The sequence below is a fragment of the Mytilus trossulus genome, chromosome 6 (assembly GCF_036588685.1).
Source record: "Mytilus trossulus isolate FHL-02 chromosome 6, PNRI_Mtr1.1.1.hap1, whole genome shotgun sequence".
Classification (NCBI taxonomy): Eukaryota; Metazoa; Mollusca; class Bivalvia; order Mytilida; family Mytilidae; genus Mytilus; species Mytilus trossulus.
The window spans coordinates 43,892,297-43,916,950 of record NC_086378.1 but is presented as its reverse complement, the minus strand read 5'-3'; the positions used below and the strand labels follow the sequence as shown (position 1 = coordinate 43,916,950).

Here is a 24,654-nt window from a genome sequence, read left to right as displayed (position 1 = left end):
TAAATTTGCCAACACTTGGCTTACTAGTTTCCTTTTATAGGAATCCATGATGATCATACATGTATAACATTGTCAGTTGCCTTCAAATACACTATTTAAATAAGACTTAACATATTACATCAAAATTATTGACACATTTGTATTCATTTTTCAGCTGCTGCAGAAGAACTGATAAGATCTGCTGTATTGAGTGGCCAAAGACCAGATTTTATCCAAATTCCAAAAGACTGTCCGATGTTCCTCACTAAAATGATGACCAGATGCTGGCATCAGAAACCTACACAAAGGCCTGCTTTTAAAGGTAGCATTTGAAAAGGGTTGAAGCAGGGTTTGAAAATTTAAATTCAAAATGTATAATTTAAGTATTAGATATAAGGTACTAATTGAATGGATGATAACTTTAGGTCACTGAAAAATGAGGAATATAAAAAAAATGAAGAAAAAGAATATTAGTTCTAACTAAAGATCATTTAGATGTATATGAGGCAATATTTAAGATGAACAGACTGATTACTTTTGAAGCTCGACTCAATAGTTTTAATTACTTTTCTGTACTCAATACTTTTTAAGTAAATGGTATCATTTAACACAGAAATTACAAGCAGGGGCTCATTCTTCTTTTATATATGGCTAAAATAAGATCATAGGTTTGAATATTTGTCTCCTGTGCTAATGTATATTTTTAATTTAATGGAATTTAACATTTTTTAGGTTTTGGAAATTTGGGATGCATTTAAATATTATCCTTAATTGAACTACTACTAGGTATATTTTACTTATCACTATCATAATATGAATATTGCAATATCTTTTTTAGATTTAAAACCTGAAATTGAGGATGAGTTTGAGAAGAATTACAGAAGAACTGTTGTCAAATCACTGAAAAATATCAGAAGGGAAATAACTCAGAAATTTGTAAGTATTTTTTAACTGTAAAAGTTGAGTATTACAACTGAAGTTAAAATAACAGACAGACAAAGAAAGAAATTAGCAGTATGTCATAACTGTTCTATAGTAATGCCCCTTTGTAACTTGGAAAATTGCTTTCTAGATTGTCAATCTCAATTGAAGGAAACTGATACAGTAACACAATGCTAAAAACCACAACATATAGACATAGTTGAATTTGGACAGTTCTAAGTCAATTACTGTTCTAGAGTTATGCCCCCTTTTAAAAAGCGAAAATTCCAAAGCTTGTGATTGGGTCTTTTAGTTAAAACAACATGAGAAAAAAAGCAGAAACTTCAATTGCTGATGTTATCACAAAAAACAGACACTAGCAGATCCTTGTATGCAAATAACTTTGAGAATGAGAAATGAATTTTTATTTTTATCAGATTGCATTGCATTGCTATTGTAACTTCTGTATTTAAATAACAGTGACAATAAGACTCAGAATTAAAACCTAGATTGAAAGTTTTGTTTGAATTGCAAATAAATTGAATCTAAACAGTATCATAAAAGTTTAAGATGTAGTTTAGTATCTCCCAAACAAAAATATCATCTTCTTTTCTATTTACAGCCATCAACAGATCCAATATATTTCTTTACAAATGAAATAGACAGTATGGCAGAACCAGTGGAACCAGTTCCATCTACTTCAGCAAACACAACACCTAAAAATGTGTCAACAACACCAAAAGTTGTTGATGCAGAAACTCATTCAGAATCTAAGCAGACGAATCAAAAGACAGAAGAGGAAAAGACTGTTCCGAAAGTTTTGTTTAAAAAGACAGATGATTTAACTACGGAGGAAAAAGAAATTCATAAAATTCTCTTTAGTCCAACGGCATGTAGACTTGCTAAATCTCGCTATTTTAATGACATATTTAAGGTATCAGAGGAAACTCGACAGACATTAGTTGATCCTGTAAAAAGAAGGAAGTTAATTGAAGCTGACGAGACACTTGCTCGACAAGTAAGATACTCAAAATTTAATGCGTTTGACGAACTTGACGGAGAGTTTTATGATTTTAGAACTTCTGTGGGAAGGCAGTGGACTGAGGCTTTCCAAAAGGATATATATGATAGACAAAGACGAAGTTATAATAAAGATCGGGGTTACGGAAGCTCCAATAGTGAAGAAACTGAAAGGGGAAAGAAGCACAAAAGAGCTAGTGATTCATTAGAGAAAAATCCTGCTATGAAAAAGCTTAGAAATGGAGGTATATTGCTTAAAATTAAATACAAAAGGGAAATAAGTATGCAATCAGTATAAATAGACTGCAATGGTATGCTTCAGGTTTGAAAAATAATTTGCTGAGAAAGGTTATTGAATGAAGGAAGATGAAGATGACACAAAATCATTACACACAAAAAGTTATAAATTGTAAATAGATAATCAACAGTATCTATCAATAGACAAGATAGACATTGATAAATCTACACCACTAACAAAAAAATGTACAATAAATTACAATTACAATTATTTAGAAGAGACTACAATCATTTTACATTACTTAGGCATGCCAGAAGGAGAAATGTTGTAAGACAAACTCGTTAATAAATAAATCTATATTTTATTGTAAAATTTTGACTTTTTTGCCAAGAACATAAATTTCAAAATTTTTAAACTATTTTAGTCAATTTCACACCAAAGATTGTGAAATATTTTTTTTATGCATAGAATTTCATGTCTAATTATTTCATTTGGACATTAAGTCAGTGTTCTCCCCAGGATTTTTGGATAGCACCAGGGTACCGAGTGACAAAATGAATTTTACAATATTTTGTGTCGCATTGCGTCGCTTATTTTTTTCTTGTTAGTTTTTTTCATGACCTTTTTGCCTTTGTTTTGTTAACTACTGTGGTATTGTGTTATATAGACTTTGGGTCAGAACATTATTGGTAGAAAAAGTAAATCAATAAAACAGTTTGTATACTTTAATATCTTTGAAAAAGAAAAGAAAGCACAATTAGTCTTTAAACTAAAGTCACTTCTTATGTTTTGATCAAGCCATTTTGTCCCAATACTTGTAGTTACACTACACATTCCCCATGTTAGATTTGACCATAACGATGAACTTTGAACAAGATTAATTTTTGATGCAGAACCTTCAGTAAATTATAAACTTATTTCCTTTCTTTTAGTTAAAGTACTTTGTTGACATGTAAAAGTAATTCTAGGCATTAAACTTGTCTACTTCAATTCATTTGAAAAAACTACCAACTTAATATAAAATGTCTGTGTATCAATAAAGGTATGATTCTCTAAAATAATTTGCAAAACATTTTTGTTGGTATGTTCTAAGAAAGTTTTTATCCTTAATGTAACATTCTTTTATAATTTTGCATTCAATTTATACTTTATTTTAATTTTCAACGAAAATTTATATGTGAGGAGCATTTATTTGTAATAAGCAAAATTAGGGGAAGTAACTCTACAATTAAATTCTAACAGGCAAAGTATTTTGACTAAAGACTGGCGTAATAGAGTTCATTAACAAATGTCTGCTTGTCCCCTATTACAAGTCTGATATTAAAATTATGATCTCTTAATTAATTAAAACACAAGAGAAGCATGAACATCGATTAAATCCAATCATCAACAAGGTTAACCTCAACAGGTAAATCGACCACGTGGTGTAAACAATCTACCTGTCAATACTGGATTAAACTGGTTAGAACTGGTAAATTTTCATGTAAAATTTTAACCCTCACTGAAAGTTGAAGTCATCTGAATCTTTACCGATTTTAATACGATTTTTTTACCGAAAACTTTAGCACCACGGAGAAAAATTATACATCGCGGCAAGAACGATACCACCGCGGTAGAAAATTATACATCGCGGGCCCGTGGTCCTTTAAGGGTCTGGGGAGAACACTGATTAAGTATTTTAAGTGAAAATAAAAAAAGAAAGTTATATCATCATTGAACATGCACAGCTTAAAAAAATGCAGAATTTTTTAAAAAGAATCTCTAATTAAGTGCTTGGTACATGTATGATGGGAATACATGTATATTATGGAATCTAAAAATACTTTAATTTGTAATTTGGTGTATGGTTTTGTAGAATATGATAGACATATTCTCATAGCATACATTTCACTTGTTGTTGATGGTTCAAATTTGTTTTAAGAATCAAAACCATACATATCATGATACATTTATTACATACTGAGTTTGATATAACATATTAATTTTTTAGGAGCTTATTATAAAGTGAAAAAGATATTGGAAAATCCAGATATGCTTAAACAATCATTAGAAGATAAAAGAAAAGGTGTTGATAGTTCTCTTCGATTAACTGCCATTGATTCAGAGAGTTTAGAACTTTTAAAGAATCCTTTCCTTTTAATGATGGTTTTTGGTAATGAGTATGATATTAAAGGCAAATTCAAAGAGTAAGTTTACTGAATTGGTAGTGTTTTTATTAAAAAAATTATCCAAAAATGTGCAATATTTGTGGAAAACAATATATACATTTTCAAATATGTTGCATTTGAAAACCAATGTATATTGCATTGCAATAAGAAATAAGATGTGGTGTGCTTGCTAATGGGACAACTCTGTCCACTTCAGATCACATGCTTTGGATTGAAACAACTATTGGTTACTGTGGAATAATTGTTTTTATTTGTTGTGGATTTTGTGGGTACAGGGAAAACACAAATTTTAATGGTCAACTGATTGCAAATTTGTTTGTATGATAATATGGAGACACTCTGAAAACCACAAAATCAAATATCAACTAAAATGTTTTCCTCAATTCTCAAACACAAAAATCCACAGTATCACACAGCCTTCAAAAATGGATGCTATGATAATAAAGTTGTTACTGAAAAAAAAATTCTTTTAATAATAATCTTTATTGTTGTGAAGCATAAAAATTAAAGCTTGAGACAAAGAAATTACAACATATATACAAAAATAACAACAATCAGTTGTTGTTCTCAGTTATGTGTTTAAAAAGGAACCTAGACTTTGTACAGGTTTGTAGTTTTTAAAACTTGACAAGATTATATATAAACATGAATGAAATCTGTAACCATTGATAAAAGAATTTCACTTTTATGCCCCACCTAAGATAGTACCATAGTAAGAGGGGCATTATTTTTTCAGGTCCCTCTGTTTAACCGTCTGTCCATTCATTCCTTTTTCTGTCTGTCCCACTTCAGGTTAAAGTTTTTGGTAAAGGTAGTTTTTGATGGGGTTGAAGTCCAATCAACTTCAAACTTCGTACACATGTTCCCTATGATATGAAATTTCTAATTTTAATGCCAAATTAGAGTTTTGACCCCAATTTCATGGTCCACTGAACATAGAAAATGATACTGCTAGTGGGCATCCATGTTCTACGGACACATTCTTGTTATGATTATCATTGTTATGAAAAGTTGTCAAGCCTGCAAATAGAAATGAGACCTGGGCATACTGTTTCCAGTTTTGGTGCCATCAACAATTTGTTGAAGTTTGCAATTAGGTTGCACAATGGTTTATTACTTTACTCTCTTGTGTTAATTATTTTTTTACAGTTACTTATTCGAAGCAAGTTTATTGACTAAACAATTAGATATATTAATGTTTTACAAAAGAATTTAACCAAAGGAAAAACATTGTAATTACATTTCACATACATTATTAAAAGCCTGTGTAGTCTTCTAATAAACGATTTACCTTTATATTTTATATTTGACAGTAATTATAGAGATCTGTTTATGCAGATGTTTTCCAATGCTCCATACAAAGGTTCATTTCCTACAGGAGGTTATAAGCTACCAGAAAGGTAAGTTTCTTACTGGGAGTGTCCAAGTAATCACATAATCACAAATGTTTTGCTAACATAATCACATAATCATTATTTTTTTTAACAAAATAGTCAATTAATCAAAAATATAGTCCTAGGTAATCAAATAATCAAGTAATCATGATTTTGTTTGTCTGGTAATGAAATGATCACTATAAAAACAGCTAAGTAATCACATCAATCAAAACCTCATTAGGAGCCTCAAAGATGAAAACTTTTAGCAAATTTCAAAGTTCAATGAGCTTGTAAAAAAAGATCTACGATGTATCTATTTTGGATTCTACGTGTATTTTTGTAAGCAAATTCAAGTCGTTTCAGTTTAGATACAATTCATTACTTCTTCATTAAGTTAATTGTAATTTTGTGCAGCTTTTAATGAGTGTGATGAAGTTTATTTTTTACAATTCATGAGTGACTGATTATAAGACAAAATCCTTTATAAAATGAATTGTGTTCAAAGTGAATGTTACACAAGTTATAATCAAACTTGTTGTAACCTAAGTTATTGGTGAAAGAGCTTATATATAAGAAAACAAAATTTTGTGTATATGACTAGGAGAAGGCAATTAAACAACACCAAAAAGAAACAAAAGAAAAGACATTTATTTCATATCGTTAAGAATAAGTTTATCTTATTGGATAAAAAGAGGCCACCAGACATTCTTTTTTCTTCAGTAATAAGTTCCATCAGTCATTATCAGAACAAAATGGACCGGAAAACCAGTCGTTTACAGATTTTTACATGATAATTACTGTTGGGGCGTGGTTTGTCTGATTGAGTGATGTTCTGTAATTAATATGATTCAGACATGTTTGCAGTTTACAGTTAGGAAAATGGAAGACAACTCTTATGACTGTTTAGCTACTTATGAAATTATAGTAAACTTTATTTTGTATTTCAAATATTGAAGTGACTTATATAGATATCTTAAACTATTACTTGACGTCACTCTTTCCTATATAGATTGTACATTATCTTGTGGTTGCTTTTAACAATTTGAATTTATGAATTCTTAATAAACCATAGTTTCTCAATGAAATAAACATAATAGTTATTAAAAAACTGGTCATTATAGTGATATGTGGACAGCCCGTAGGACAGTGATATTGTCTGCGACAGCGATAATCTCAGTCAATACCACTGTTCTGTGGGCAGTCCATATATCACGATAATGACCAGTTTTTCAATTACTTTTATGTAAGTACATTTAACTAACACTGTCATTCTACAGAATTTAATTAGATCAGTAGAAATAGATATAGTGGTCTTATATTTATGTTTTAGTATGAAAGATATGATACCTCATTGGTTAGAATCAGAAATGACCAAGGAAGGTTGGGATGTTGATAGGATTCAACAAATTCAAGATTCAGACCGTCGGCGTAGACGATACCAATACGGGATGAACCCAGACAGTGATGACGATGATTATGATGATTATCCACCCATGAGATATCTCTCACGTAGAATGATGGACGTCAACGTCAAACCAGGAAGTGGAATATCAGAGAGTAAGTCATGTGATGGAAAATGTCATGAAATAAAAATCCCTTCATAAAATAAGTTTCAAGTGGAAATATTCTGTAATGTTATTTCCACTGGAACAAATATCTCAGTATTTGTTCCTTACAGAATGAAGGGTGTAGAAAATTTGTTTTAACAAGAAAAGATATTATTGAATTGTTTATAAGAAAGTTTCCAGGATATCTGATGTTTTGTGGTTCAAATATACAGTGACAAATATACTCAAAAGAATAGGGTATACCAAGTGAGGTAAACTTGCAAAGTATGTTCTATTAAATATTTTATACTGGCTTATACTTGTAAAACTTTGAAGGTTATTTGTTTACCCCAAACAGTGAAAGACTAAAGGGCATATGATAGTTACAAGGGAGGTAATGACTTTGCTAATGTTAATTGTTATTTTCGTAACGTCTAACTATGACGTATCGGGGAAAAGATGCATTTTTCAACTGATTTAACTTGATAACAAGTTCATGTACCCCTCTTTTTTAAAATGTAATTTGGTTTGATTACGTATGTAGATTATGCATACCAATTTTCATGGAAACGTAAACAGCAAAAATGATGTTTCTATTCTACATTTCTGAACATTTGATAAATATGAGTTATTTGCACAAAGTCACATTACATTTCTAAAGAACAGAATTTACAAATAATATAACAAAAAAACAGCTTGTGTTTATCTTTTAAAAACAAAAAAAATATGTATTTCTGTTGTAAGGAAAAATGTGTCTACAAATCTGAATTTTGAGCAAATATCCAAAATTTCAACCTCAATTTTCTCAAAAGGTTGCACATGAAGGTATATTTTTTATTTCAGATTTAATTTTGTCAGGTAAAAAAAAGCCTTCATGCAAATTTTCATCAAAATATCAATATGGAATCAAAACTGTATCTTATGCCTTAATAAACTTTCCTCAAAACTTATAAGCAATAAAACATTTTACTTTAAAGAAAACAAAATTTATTTATATGTACATGTGGGGCCAGATGAAGGACACCTCCAGGTGTGGGAATTTCTCGCTACATTGAAGACCTGTTGGTTACCTTCTGCTGTTGTTTTTTTCTATGGTCGGGTTGTTGTCTCTTTGATACATTCCCCATTTCCATTCTCAATTTTATGTACATTAATTAATTGTCCATACAATGTATCATTGATATGACAGAACAGTATTGTTTCTCTTACAGAATTGGATGGTTACCAGTTAAGACGTATGGTGAGTGATGTAGAGAGAAATTGTGGAAACAAGACAGATTTGGCCAAGAAAGTTATTCGGATTTTATCACGACCACCAAAAGAAGAAAGAGATGAAGAAAGGAAGAGAGAAAAAGAAAGAAGATCTGCAGGTCATTCTTCGTCTGGATATGGACCTATGTCCCATGCTGTAAGTCATACAAACAATACAAAATGAATACTGGGGATTCATTGTTATTCGTTGGATACCAATTTTCGTGATCAGGTGAACCACAAATTCAAATGTTCAACTATTAGCATATTTCAATATACTTTGTATACAGAGATAAGCAAAACCAAGAAATCAAATATCCATGAAAATGCAAGTTTTCAGCAATCAACGTAAATTGATACTCACGAAAATAAATGAATCGACAGTAATGTAAAGCTTGACAATCACAGTTGCTAAAGTTTAGTTTTGTCACACCATAAATGCAAATTAAGTTTCTACAAAGATGTATATATGAATGTAGTAAAGACATGGGCTTTTGTGCATGAGAGACAATGAAAGAGAAAAGTTATTTCAAGAGGGACATTTTATCATTTTTGTCTTGAATTTAATAGGCATTTCTACCTAGATATGCATGAATCAGTGATTTTTAAAAGGCAAACTAGTATCTGAGTATGGTATTAGCATTGTACTAGAGTACTCTGCCTTTTCGAGCAAGTACTTGTTGCCATCCCTAGTTTGAATGATTGTTTACCTAAAAGTGGTTTTCTATGTATACAGGTTTTCTAAAGACATGCTGATTGCAATATTTTAAAGTTATTTCTAAGTTGCAACTGTTTTAAAAAAAAATAATCTTTTTTCTTTAATCTGATACTGTGAAAGTACTTTAATTCGTGGGTATCAATTTTCGTGGTTTAAGCAATATTAATATGTTCGTGGGTTTTTAAATTCGTGGATTTTAGTTTTCTAAAGAAAAATAATTGAAAAATTAAAGTCTTTAGAAACGAAGGTTTCAAAAAGTCTGGATTGAAGGAAATTGCAAGGTAAACATTGACCCGTGTAAATTGTAAAGATAACACTAATTAACCCATGATAAAGTGATCAACAGATTGAAGACCATCAAAGGTGTTAATTAGGCCATAAACATGTCACCTAAAGAAAACAGTAATATAAACAAATGCTGTAAACGTATCTTGAATTGTCAAATAATTCTTATCAAAATCATGCCTATCATGAAATTAGTATTTCCTAAATGTACGAGAACTTGAGGATATAAAATGAACACTTTATCATACTAGCATATTAATACCGGTATCTGACTTTCATCGTTAAAAATATTTTGATGAGAATTAAAAGATCAAAAGTTGTACAGTAGGTAATTAAAGATTAAATGGGTAAAATCCTGCATGCAGTTGCAGTTCTGTGACTGCTATTAAAGTATTCTCAGATTTGACGATAATTTATTCTCTAGATCATATCAGTAATCAAACGTACATGGGGATCATTCCATGTCTTGATTTGGACAAATGGTTGTTTTATTTCGTTGGACACTTAAATTTGTGGATAAAATCATCCACGAAAACCACGAAAATTGGTACCCCACGAATAAAAGTACTTTCACAGTATTTCAGTTACCAAATTTCAAGAATAGCAGCTAAAATCTGACAAATTTTGTAATAAATAAACATAGGTGAATAAACTGTTAAAATAGTTGCAATTTCGGTAGCGTCATGTTAATAACTCCATTATTTATTTCAAACTTTCAGAGAGATCCAATGGAAATGATGATGATGATGGGGATGGGTAGTGATCCTTCCAGGATTGATGAAAAGACGCTACGACAAATAATGAAAATGGAACAGCGTAATAAAATGAAAGAAATGAAGTCTTCAAAGTAAGATTATTATGCCCCATTTATGGGCATTATGTTTTCTGGTCTGTGTCCGTCTGTTTGTTCGTTTGTCTGTTCATCTGTTTGTCCGTCTGTCTGTCCTGCTTCAGGTTAAAGTTTTTGGTCAAGGTAGTTTTTGATGAAGATTCTGCTAAAAATATATTCTTTACACGTTCACTGAAAACCAATAGAAATATGATATCAACATAATTGTACCTTCACCATAGAGTATGGGATGGAATGAGATGAAAAGAAATGAAAACTCAGAAAAATTAAAGAAACACCAGTCAGATATAAGAGAAATGAGATGAGAACGGGAGTACATTTGTGAAAAATAAAAGAAAGACAAAAAATGGAGACAGGAAAATGAGTGTGTGACATTTGAATAAATAACCAATGTTTTTACCTCAAATAGATTGATTACAATATTGCCAAATCTTATGCCAATTTTGGGCTGTTTGAATATAGAGGTAATGAGTAACCATGTAGAGGTACTATTTTGTAATAAACTTTTATCATAAGTTTGAGTGCATATATGTCCAAAGTGTAATTTGTACATGGGAATCCAAAACAGTGGTCATAATTGTCTCATTAGCAATCATACCACATCTTCTTATTTTCCTAATCATGTGTCTCATTAGGATCCTACCACGTCTTCTTATTTTCCTAGTCATGTGTCTTATTAGCAATCATACCACATCTTCTTATTTTCCTAGTCTATGTGTCTCATTGGCAATCATATCACATCTTCTTATTTTCATAGTAATGTGTCTCATTGGCAATCATACCACATCTTCTTACTTTCCTAGTCATGTGTCTCATTAGCAATCATACCACATCTTCTCATTTTTGTAGTCATTGGCTGAATTAATCTTTTATGTAGATTTCTTCCAATAACCTTGATCACTTGCCCAAAGAGATCCTGGGTAAACAGGTTCACACAGGTCTGTTTATTTGGCAAGTCAGTGTGATAAGTTCTTTCATTTCTAAACTCACTGCTGTACTATTCAAATATTTTTCAGAATATGATAAAGTGCCTTTCATTCATTGACAAAACTAAGCAACATATTGGAATATATATTCTTTTAAAATGTGTATGATCATTAAAAAATGTGATGGGATTTACATACAATGTTTATATTTAGAAATTATTTGAAATCTGGGGGAAAAAATGTTTTGTTATTACTAAGAGCTGTGACTTTGCATTTATGTGGCATTATTATAATTTCCAGTTTTACACAATAATTCAAGTATGTTTTGGTATTTCAACAAAAAGTAATGTTAGGTACAAATACCACTAATACAAATATGTGTTAAAGTTTACATTTCATGTTTGTAGTCCAAAAGGTTACTTTGATGAAATAATTTTCACAATGTTGAGAACCATTTAATTTTATCCCATGATTATAATGATGGATGAATAGTGTCCAGCAACAACTAGTTCTTGTAAAGTAGGGACAGTTTCATCTTAAGCTTAAAATAAATCAGAAAACATGCTAATTAGATGAAAATTATTATAATTATAAGAAGGACAGGTAAATTGCTTGGTTAATTCAGTCAGAAAGGACTTAGCTGATTTGCAAACAATCCTAGGCTGAAAGAATTAAGAAAAAGACATTGCATTATTAAGGTTGTGAAGTTGATAATATTTCACTGTTAACATTAAACTATGAAATATATCACTTTGATAAATGAACAGCCAGTTTTTATGACATCAGACTTGAAATTTCTAAGACATCCGGAAAAAAAATAACTTTCAGTGAGGAATTAAAGTTATTACTGTGCTTATCCAGTGACCTTTGGGGTATCACATTAGCAAAGACCAATACAGTTTACCAAATTGCAGTCAGATTTCTACTCCAACTAACTGATCAACTGGTAAAATATTTTAGCAGATTGCTCAAGTGAAATGTTGTTAGTATGAAGTGAGTGCTGTAAAATAAAAGTTATACTTACCATCCAGATCCAGTCAGTTTCATACCTTTGTCAATCATTTCTAACACAAATAATATCTTACTATAGTATGAGTCACTGAATAAAATGGTCTAATTTTAACATGGAAACTTCTATCATAAATAAATATTATAAATGAATAGTTCAAAACATTGTTTTGTAGGTGTATATTCTATAGCTTTGTCTTCTAAGATGAAGTTATTGTGCAATTGTGATTCGAATAACATTTTGTATACAAATTACTGATCTGCTGGCAATAAAGGGAAATAATTTACATTACAAATAATCAGCAAAATTTTGTTCTGTCTGACAAATATCAAATTTCCCCATTTAATTTGTTGTAACATTATTTCTGTTATTATTTAACTTTTATCCTCTGTTCTAAAACGAACAATGAAACTTATTTAATGATGAAAGACGATTAACAGCTGTTTTGCAAAATGTTGAATTGTTCAAAGTATAAAGGATTGTCTACCAAGGAGTACAAGATATCTTATAAGCAGTATTTTGCAAAACCTTTCTAATTTGTGTTTTACATGCCCTTCATACTAATTTTGCATTTCATTTTATTTTTATGAATCTTTTGTAGGCAAAATCATAAGCCTCGTATCATTGATTAAATTTTATGTGTACATTTGAACTCAATATAAATTATTTCCCTTTAATGACAGCAGATCAGTAATTTGCATAGAAAATGTTATTCGAATCACAATTGCACAATAACTTCATCTTAGAAGACAAAGCTATAAAATATACACCTACAAAACAATGTTTTGAACTATTCATTTATAATATTTATTTATGATAGAAGTTTCCATGTTAAAATTAGACCATTTTATTCAGTGACTCATACTATAGTAAGATATTATTTGTGTTAAAAATGACTGACAAAGGTATCAACTGACTGGATCTGGATGGTAAGTATAACTTTTTTATTTTACAGCACTCACTTCATACTAACAACATTTCACTTGAGCAATCTGCTAAAATATTTTACCAGTTGATCAGTTAGTTGGAGTAGAAATCTGACTGCAATTTGGTAAACTGTTTTGGTCTTTGCAAATGTGATACCCCAAAGGTCACTGGATAAGCACTGTAATGAATTTTGCTATGAAATTGAAGTAATTCTGATGGTAATAAACAAGTTTGATTATACAGAAAATTTGTTATTTTTGTGCTACTCTTTACTGATTAATTACAGATTACAATCTACATTGATAACAATGATTCTAAACACCAGTTATGTTCTTTGTCTTTGAGCACCACTGTCTAGGGGTGACAAGGATAAAATTAAAGAGCAATGCTTTAAGTCAATAAATTACGTGTATAAATAGCTCACTTATTCTCACTTAGGGTCTACTATTAATAATCATCATTCAGTCATAAATATTCAATATACTGAGTGGTGTAAACATATGGTAACAAGCAAGCTTTTAACTTAAAAGTTCAGGAAAGTTGTTATAAAAACATGAATTTCCTCAATCTTTTATTTAAAGTGTTGCTGTTTGACAGTTTTTCTTTGAGTTTTCTGTTTATTGTAACATAAAGAAATGTCTACCATACTGTAGATCTGTATCAAACTACTATATTTTTTTTTCATTCAGATTAGAAAAATTGTCACATTGATTTAATTCAAAGTTAAAACACATGAAAAATTTACCCTGAAATGTAATTGTTAAAGGGAAACCATAGTATTTTAACCTGATAACGACCAATTTTTATAATAAAACACAACAAAACAGTTATGTGTGATATTAAGTCCTTTATTATTCTGTTTTAGAAATTGAAGTCAAATGAAGTCAAATGGTGGCATGACGATCTTTGAATGGAGCTTGTTTATAGTATCCACAGCCACCTTCCTTTTACAACAAATTTAAGAAAATTTGGAAGCCTTTTATGAACAATTCTTGAGATGACAATATATAATGTGCTTAAAAATTTATATTGTAAATTTACTTACTGCAGTTATTAATAAATAAATTAAAAAATAAACATAATATCCTTACACCCAATCATGACAAAAAAACACCAAACCTTTCTCCTGCATTTATAATATTAAGGACCAAAAGGCGGATAAACCTAAACTACTTTTTCCATAAAAACTGGAACATGTATACATATTATTGACTACAGAAATTAAATTGAGTTGTCTCCCTTTGAACACAATTTGAGTCCTTGTCACAGTTATCAAAGTTAAAAACAATAAATAAGTAAATTCAATCTGTTATATGTTAACTAGAATAAAGTAAGGAATTATTTTTTATTGTTAACAAATATTAAGCTTCTCAATGATCAAAATGAGTGTTTGTCAAACTGCTATATATCTAATAAAATTTTCCAAATAAAGTGTGTGGTTCAAGTTTTTTTGAAATTTGAATAATTTTTAAAAGGGTCAAAGGAAATGTTTTGTAAAATATTTTATGAAAATTAGATAGGCCAAATTATTTTAAGTCAAGGTTTTGGTACCACCATAAATGATATATTATCTTGCATTTGTTACCTTTATAAAAATACTCCTGCATTGAAATATTAGTTTTAGGGGGGAGGGAGGGGATGTTGGCTATATTAATCCCCCTGTCCATGTGTCTGTTTGTATATATCATTATATGTCTTGTTAGTTCCACCTAACAGAAGTTCCAATGGAAACTTTGTTATAAACATTGTCATAATATCTATTCCTTTTGGAACAAATGTTCTATACCTTTTATTCCGTTAGGAACATATACTGTAATATTTATTCTTGTGGAAATAATATTCCAGAATATTTTGTTAGGAACATATACATGTACTGTAATATTTATTCTTGTGGAAATAATATTCCAGAATATTTTGTCCTTTTGGATCTTATATTATAAAGGAACTTCTATTCCGTGACAGTTAAAGTTGTGGAACTTTAGCTTGAAGGGGTTTATTTGTGGTCTGCAAATTACCAAAAATATCAAAATGGACCTTAGGGCTACGGTCCTGCAGCTACTGTAGTAGGTGTTCTATGGAATATAATCCCTGTCAAATGTGTTGGTGATAAAAAGATAATCAAATTTACTTACTTCATAATAATAAGAGTATTGTGGGATAGGTGTATCCATCTATGAGTTCACTAACAGTTCTAGTTTTCAATAAAAGTAAATGAATAAAAATAACTTATTCATGAAATGAAATATCTAAGTTATTATGACATAGGATATTTGCATATTTTATATATAAAATTATTGTGCAGTCTGTTATTTTTTTTAATATGTTAGACAATTGAAATTTTGGAAAGATATTCAATGAGTATTCACCTTGCTGATTTCTATGTTTAAGGTTGAATATCACTTAAATTATGAGTAATAATATTGCAAATTTGAAATACAGAGACATGCAATTGATGACATATTATAATTTATATTGTTGATATTGAAAAGTACATATAAAATTCTTAATCTTATGATCACATTAAGCATTAATCTTTTTTTCTGCCATTTTTTCAAAGGAGTAGGTCCAATAAGGCCCCAAAATAAAACAGTTTTTAAAAATTGTAAAAATGTAAACTTTTAGTTATTTATTGGAAAGTAGAATGCTTCTGTTACATAAATATGGGCTGTTTTGACAATACAATGCACATATATTGGGTACTAGCATCATTAAGTCATGCTAAATTACCGAAATCTTCACAATTTTAGCATTTTATTTTAATTTTTGACAGTTTCTGTATTAGATGGTAGTGGTCATTTGTGTTCGTTCTTAATATGGAAATGTAAGTTATATTTGATGATAATACATAACATAATTAAAGGTTGAGGATGAACACAGATGCGTCCACTTTCATTTTTTTTTTTAAAACCATCTGAAAAGTGTTATTTTTTGTCATATTTGATAGATTTTTCACATCTAAGCATGAATCAGTTAAAATCTTTTGCATAAACTAATTGAATCAACTGAAAAAGTGTCAAAAATATTAAATCAGATGAATTTAATTTGAGACCAAAATTGGCCCTTACTGGACCTACTCCTTTTGTAATGTCTAAGAAAAGATTCTTTTGGAGAGAATGTTGTGGCACTTTCACTTTCAGATTTGCATTTTCTTGAAAGTGTCAAGAAGTTTCACTTTCATTTTGACAGGTATTTTCACCTTTTTTCTTTTCAAAATTTCAAAATTTCATTTTGAAGTTTGTTTTTTTAAAAGTATTAAAAAGTTTCACTTCTGTTTTAATATACTTTGTCTCTAGTCAGCTCTAGAGGTATGTTTTATTTTCAGATACTTTTTTTACAGTATAAAGAAGTTTCACTTTCATTTTAATATTTTTGGTCCCTGAAAGAGTTTTATTTTCAGTTTATTTTCTTTCATAAAAGTTACAAGAAGTTTTTCTTTCACCATTGTCTTCTATTTTTGATACCTATGCAATAATTTAAAATCACAATTATGGAAATTAAATTTTTCAAAAATCTCGTTATAAGTGCAAGAAAACTTAGAACAGTATATGCACACAATAATATATTTTTTAGAATTTGGTTTCTGTTTATAAATAAGTTTGTCTGAACTAATGTTAACAGGATCTTCAGCTTTGTTTGTCAAATTCTAATATTTTTTTATATTTAAGTCTGAATAAAGTATATGTTTTAATGATACAGAAGTATAACACAAATAACCAAACACCGTTTTAACATAAAGTTATAAACAAAAGAAAGGACGTAGGTTTCTATACAATATAATTCAAGCTCTTCTCAAGTCTTAAAAAGTAGTAAATATATTAGACTAGGAACTATCACAAATTTGTAGGTAAAAGCTTTCAGTTCATGTTTTAACTTAAGTATTCAGACATTAGCGTTTCTTTTTCAATTTTCAGATGTCTTGAATTCATATGAAGATCTTTCAGTTGAAAAATGCTAGAGTTATCTCCCATAGAACATAACTGCAGTTTTGATAGCATGAGGTGGTAACATTTTTCCCTTTTTCAAATTTCAGTGTATCAGAAAGACTGAATATGAGAACCCCTAGTATGTTCCAAAAACAAAGCCTGCTTAAAAGGTACTGTGCTTTTCTGTAGTTCAATGAAGATGAAGTTATATGTTGTTATTTTATTTTATAATAGTACTACTCATGCTATCAATTTGATCTGCAAAATCATTTATGTTCTTTTAAAATACCTAAGTAAAAGAGAGAGTTGTTATGTCAGTTAATATAGAACTGGGAAGACACTATTTATGTGTATTCATGTATATCTGTTTGCCTGCTCACAAAAGTTTCTTGACACTAGGAATCACTGAACATAAACAAAATTTACAGCACTATTTTTTTTCTCAATTATACATTCCTTCAATTTTTTTTATTGATATTTGCAGTTTCCCATTTGGAAAACACATATTTTTACCTTTTGAAATCATTAAGAAGTTATACCAATGAGAAACCTTTATACAAAGGAATATATAACAAACTTAGACAGAAGTACTTCATACCAGGTTTTATATTACACCTCCTATTTTACGTTGTGATATTTGTATTTTGGGGTGTTATTTTATAAGGGGGATGTTTTCTTCCCTATTGCAAAAATGGACTGCTGTACTGATATTCATCAGATACCTTTAAATTTTTTTAAGACTTTGTTTAAAGCATGATAGTTATGAAAGATAATATATTTGCATAGTGTTGTATAAGAGATATGAATACTAAAAATAACCCATTTAACATTATCTTATCCAGGTATAAGATGTTTCAAAGTACAATGTGCTTTTGTATATAATTAGATTAAAGGTATAAAAAGAATTGTTGAATAAGATATCTGGACTGATAGTATTGGAAAATATGAATTTTGATGGACATTGCTTAAGTCTGGCAAGTTTTGTGCTGTTTCAGTTTGAATATGGGGTGAACATTGTTTAAGATGATTATCACATGACTCCTAAATGTCTACTTCAACTCAAAATATGTTCTTAAATTTTTGTCTAATTAGTATCATGCTGATAAGCTGAAAGCTTATAGTAATAAAAATGTCTGTCTGTCTGTTCTCAGAAAGTTTTCTGTCTAATTTCGTTTAAACCTCTTTGGAGTTCAGTGATCAATGAAACATCTTGTGGTAAATCAACAGGACTAGATGGTATTCTGTGTACAAAAGAGAGAAACGAGGAAAATTATTTAGTAAAAGGCTATTTTGACTTGGTTTCCCCTGTACATATGTATCAAAATTATTTCCTTATTAATTTTAATATTGAATTGCAATTTACATTTGTACATGCTACATGTCTACAGAATTTGTAATACTTGTTTGAAAATAAAACACATTTAGCAAGCCAACATGATGAAATATATGAATACAGAACTCATTTGTATGCTAACCAGTATACTGTTATTGTGGATTCCTTATTATTCGTTTGATACCAATTTCATGGATTTCGTGGGCACAGTAAAACCACGAAATTAAATATTCAACGAATGATAATTTTTCTATAGGTTTGTACACAGACTTCAGCAAAACCACGAAATTAAATATCCACGAATATACAAGTTTTTCTTAATTCATGAAAATTGGTACCCACGAAAATAAATGAATCCACAGTATTCATTTAATTTAATATCCAGGTCTGTTGATAGATATCTTTTGGTTTAAAATAACCATTTACTTTTTTGATGCAGTTCCATTTTTTTTCTAGGGTAGTCACCCTTCCATCAGCCAATGCTTTTGAAATGAATAATGATATAAATGATCAATACTTATTTCATGATTTTGGTTAGTAAACCATGTAATTATTTTTAATAGAAAGAAAATAATTATGGCACACTGCTAGATCTAAGTGGGCTGTAATTGGTATGAACCATCTTTTAAGGGAGGAAAAAATATTTAAAAAAGTTGATAAAGAAATGAAAAAATATGTTCCTTTCCTTAACCACAATACAGTGCATCAGGAACTGCTAATGAGTTGAAATGAGTTGAGTCTCAGTGGGGGATCTAGAGGGGGGGTTCTGGGGGTTGGAACCCCCTTTTTTTTTGGATGATCAATGCATTTGAATGGGGACATATAGTTGGAACCCCCCCTTTATCCTCCCAGGGTTGGGAACCCCCCTTTTTAAAATGGCTGGATCCGCCCTTGAATCTTCAGTCATTACCCTTTATCAGTTTGTACAATTGGCTTCCAAACTTGAAGTTAGGCTAACCTGGTACAGGCTTTTTTGAAGAACTGCATTAGTGATTGACTTCCTGTATTTTACACTGATGTCAACAAGTGCAAGACAGATACAGATATATGCAAATCAAGCTCTAAAGGCTAAATATACCATTTTTGTGGTCGTCAAAAAATGTTGGTTCATGATACTTAAAATCTGTGGTTTTAACTCCCAGACATATCAAATCAGGTAAAATAATTATGCTGTTCAAATTCAGTGTTTCCAGCAAAATCCTAAAATTGTTTTCAAGTAATTTTCAAGTACCTTGTAAAGAGGGTATGAGTCAGAGATTTAGGGCATTGAACGAGAATAAAGTGGATAAATCCAGGTAGAAACCAAACAATTAACAATGTACTTTGTAGTAAATATAAGTTTCAATATACATGAACTTCAAATAATATCATGTTTTCTGGATAATATAATGAAATAAAATTAGAAATAAAATTATAACTTATCAAGTACTGTGGATTCATTTATTTTCCTAAGTACCAATTTTCGTGGATTGAGGAAAACTTGCATTTTCGTGGATATTTGATTTCGTGGTTTTGCTAAAATCTGCATACAAGCTTATCATGTTATGGAAATTTTGAAATTTGTTGAACATTAGAATTCGTGGTTCACCTGTTTCAACGAAATCCACGAAAATTAGTATCCCACGAATAAAAGTGAATCCACAGTAAATACAAATTTAAGAATGTTTCAAAAGTTCTAATGTTCAATTGTTTGAAAGTCACAAATTGTGACACTGACATTCATGATTTATGATTTTTGGTCTTGAGGAATATGAATTCTGGTAGTGAATGAATCCCTTTGCCTACTCACAATAGGGAGACCTGGCAGAATCTAATCTTTCTCCTCTTTTCTAGTCTTTTTACATACTATTTGTTCTTCCTTGTCTGTACAGGTTGCTGCAGGATACATTTTTCAGGGTCATTGAAGTTATACATGTATGAATGTCATATATGATTATATAACTAAATGTCAAGCCTTTTAATGAAGTATGAATTTGTTTGCGTGTAATAATTTGAGAATTGTTTGAATCCAAATTGTGTTGCCATAAATATTCCATATATAATACAAAAAATAATAGGTCATATATGTTTGTTGTTAGATCAGAATATAATAAGCTACATGTAGGACTTATTGTCATGCTCTTTGCACACGAAATAATGCATGCATTTATTGTATATAAATAAGGGTGTTAGTTTTCTCATTTGAATTGTTTTACATTGTCATTTTGGGGCCTTTTATAGGCAACTATAAGGTATGGGCTTTGCTAATTTTTGAAGGCCGTAAGGAGACCTATAGTTGTTAATTTCTGTGTCATTTTGGTCTCTTGTGGAGAGTTTGTCACATCGTCAATCATACCACATCTTCCTTTTTGATATATGCAACAACTGAGGGGTTCATAGCTAGCTTGTTGAAAATTAAAATGTTTGTCCTATTCAATATATTAACCTTGTTTTGAACTGAGAGATGAAATGGCCTGTGCTTTGATCTAGATTTCTATCTTTCAGAAACTTCCTATTGTAAACACTGTTTATTTGTTCTTCTGTGAATATGCGTGAAATATTTGCCACTGGACATAAAGCAAGCCACAAATATTCATCTTTTGGGGACATTTTATAGCTAACTATGCAGCAAGGGTTTTGCTAATTGTTAAAGACTTAACAGTGAAATATAGATGTAACATTCTATGTCATTTGGACTCTGGTGAAGTGTTGATATTCTTCATCATTTTATTATAGATTCAATTAATTAGATTGTATACGTAACACTGCATGTATATTTCAATGCTTGTAGTCTATTTTGTTTTTGATAATTACAACCAATCTGTCTCCTTTTTAAGTCATACATAAAAAAAGGTCAGAAGTGAGAGGTGAGGATACTATAATTCATTAAGTCAACTTTTGAATTGTTACCAAACAACAACCACAAGAAGGGAAGAGCGGACACAATGGGTGCTTTTATACACCTGTCTGAATAAAAAGAGGAATATTAAAATGACCTATTGGTCACTAGATTGGTGTGGCCTGTTGTACAGTCAAATTTTTGGGTAATTCCTGGTTTAATAATGCTTTTCTGTATTATTCTCTATCGCATAAAGAAGAATAATCGTGCACTAAGTTCAAATAACATAGGATGAATTGTAAGGTGTGTGTGTGTGTACCATGGTGTATTATCCAAAATATGTAAACATAAAACACCTTCTCTTTAATGTCTTATAATAATCTATTAGTCGTAAATAACATAGCATACAATGTTAAAAATAACATAGGATTAATTATCTAAGGTGTGTTTTAAGTAATAAGATATTGCACAAGTCAAAAATAGCCTAACAATAATTGTACAGTTATGTATAGGAATATAATTATATAACAATGAACTAGTATATAATTTGTAGTCTACATAGTTTACTGACTGTAAATTCTAATAACAATAGAAAAAGGTGTAAGCAGATCAATTTACTCTATAGAGGGGGGAAAGGGGGGGGGGGGGGGGGCAAAACCTTTTTATGTTAACCTAGTTTTGGCCTTTTTCAAGGTGTTGTTTACTGTTATCTGAGATAATTTTAAACTGTTAACTGTGTTAACAGCATTTTGGCATTTTTTGGCAAACTGTTTTTGCCAAAATTGAGGTGTTGTTAACATCTTAACGGACCCCTAATCCACCCCTCCTTAACACAATATGTATTTTGTATCCAATTTAAGTTTTTGTTGTTAAAAACACTTTAAAATTTTGATCTCTATAAAAATATACTACATCCTTGATGATTTCTTCAAATTACAGGATGAAATGAGTAAAATTGAATAATTATATATTTAAAAGTGCAATTGGAAGACGAAAAGGACTTTAAAATAAGTATAACATTTTTATTGCTTTTCCTTATGTTTTCCTGTTATTTTATTAGTATAATATAGATCAAAATAAATTAAAAAAAAATAAAAAAACAGTACGTGATATAGGATGTATTTAGGGTTTTCAAATGCTATATTTAGATGAGGGGTTTTCCTTAATTATCTTTTCCTTTTCAGTAGCATAATAAAAGTTTCCTTTAAATTTGTATGAATTCCATCAAAATAAAGTCAAATGTCAAATTCTGGGACAGGAAATTTAAAAGAAAAAAATTGAGAATCATGTGATTTTTAGCAATTACCGGTAAATAGGGATTGTTTGTTTGAAACGGAAACATTTTAACGAAAGTGGGATAGTGGACTTAATTAAAAATGAAAGAGGACTTAATTATTCAAATTATTAAGGATTATTAAGTGCTAAAATTAGATTTTTTTTCATACTTCCCACTTAGGTTAAAATGTAGAACTGATAAAAAATTCTGTGTTTTAAATAGGATGCAACTTCCCATTGTTGTATGAAATTAGGGTAAAATTTGAAGTGGTTACAGGAAAAAGAACAGAAAATATTGCATCATATGATAACAATAGTATAGATAGGAATATTATGTAGGAAACATTTTTATTGGAATATTGAAGAGGAAAAAGTATATTAAAGGAAGAACATTTTGAAAAATAGAGACGAAAGTATTTGTTTCAAGAGACAGTTCCTCCTAAACTATTATTAAATGACCTTTTATTCGTTGATTTGATAGTTGTATTAAGTATCTCCTCAGATTGATAAATACAATGGAAACACAAATTTACCATTTTTCAACAGATTTTTCCTTTATTGAAATTTCAAAAAGTAAGTTTTTTTTACACTAGTTTTAGTGAGGTCACACCAGTGTATTTTAGTTGAGAAAAGGTTTACAGTACCTTAGGCTTTAAGCAGCAATATTGCAGCAACTTGCATTTTATTAGCCCAATATTTGTTTACATTTTACCCCCAAGATAGTACTTTTAAAAAATCTTGTGAAACTTCGAAAAATTGGATGAGGCAGTAAATTGAAAGCTTTTCCATTTACTTTAGGTTTGAAAATGTTAGAAAGTTTAGCTAAGTGTGTTAAAGATATTTAATGTCAAACCCACCTGGCATAAGCTAATGGTTTGATCTCACAACCTCAAGTGTTGAGAGGCTAGTGATAGCTGTAAATTAACGATTTAGACCTGGCTGCCACAATAGCCCCTATAAGATCTATAGTAAAGACTATTTTTAAAGACAAAAGTTTCAAAAGTTAAATAGAGACTGAAGAGATTCACAAAATCATGCTTAAACTTTCTGCAAGGGTAGGCATATTTTGGGACATTAAAAGTTACAGGCATTTTCTAAATTTAGGCATTTTGTAAAATGACTGAAATTTTTAGGCATTTTCTAAAATGCCTGGATGATTTAGGCATTTTACAAATTGACTATTTTTTTCAGACATTTTATAAAATGCCTGAAAAAATTGTAAGGCATTTTGTAATTTTACAAAATGCCTAAAAGACTAAAACTGAATGGAATGTACTCAAAATTTAACGACTCATGAGAAATATCAAATAAATAATTTTATTCTATCTTTAAATATTGCATGAAATTTAAACAGTAAAAGTTTTATAATTTTAATTAAATCATTTACATAAACACTGACAATCATTTGTTGCTACATGTAATGTTTGGATGACAGCGACTGTAACACATTTGACCTGACTTTTTGCAAATACAACGTTAAGTGTTACATTAAGTCTTACCACTAGCACTACAGCCACATTTTGTGTAACTCTGACCATCACACAAAGAAACGTTACTGACAGCTTTTCTAAAGGATATTTCATTATCATAATTTACACAATGAATAGCAATAAAATTACTGTTACATAGTTTAGACTGATTCCTGCCAACTGTCACTATTTGCGGGGGATTTCCCCCATGGAGGCTTCCAAATTGAAATGTTGAAAGAGCAATGTTGTCCACAATTTTAAACAAAACAGTTAATTTACAATGACTCTAGGCTTATAAAAGCATGAAGAAGCCACAAAACACTATTAAAATGTATTTGAAGGCCCCCTTGAAGTTTTTTTGGGGGACTATGACAGCCATCTTGCACGCAAAACCACCATGGGCATTTTCAAAAGTTGGCAGCTATGCAACAGCCATAAGGTTACGCAGGTCTCCTTTCCCTCGATTCACATGGGGAATTGCAACTAATACATTTTCTTCAACATCCACCTCTGTTAAAACTCTTTCCGATAGATTTTTCATCCTGACAGCTTGTTTTGTTATTGAGGCTGACGTATGCTTTCTCTCATTTCTGATGACCTCTTCGTTTGAACACAGGTGAC

The 24,654-nt window shown here is 30.0% G+C and overlaps 1 protein-coding gene across 2 annotated transcripts in view; it reads left to right on the top strand.

Annotated features, from left to right (window-relative positions):
• The window catches only part of LOC134721406 (uncharacterized), a 37,227-nt gene that overhangs the window by 4,034 nt on the left and 8,539 nt on the right, over positions 1 to 24,654 (top strand). The window contains exons 5-13 of one of the 2 annotated variants that reach the window (XM_063584390.1): positions 155 to 301; positions 818 to 915; positions 1,523 to 2,165; positions 4,149 to 4,344; positions 5,640 to 5,726; positions 7,033 to 7,259; positions 8,461 to 8,657; positions 10,223 to 10,350; positions 17,246 to 17,308. In XM_063584390.1, coding sequence (XP_063440460.1) covers positions 155 to 301; positions 818 to 915; positions 1,523 to 2,165; positions 4,149 to 4,344; positions 5,640 to 5,726; positions 7,033 to 7,259; positions 8,461 to 8,657; positions 10,223 to 10,350; positions 17,246 to 17,308 — 1,786 coding nt within the window. The remainder of the gene's footprint in view (positions 1 to 154; positions 302 to 817; positions 916 to 1,522; positions 2,166 to 4,148; positions 4,345 to 5,639; positions 5,727 to 7,032; positions 7,260 to 8,460; positions 8,658 to 10,222; positions 10,351 to 17,245; positions 17,309 to 24,654) is intronic. The other variant, XM_063584391.1, reaches the window with a different exon arrangement.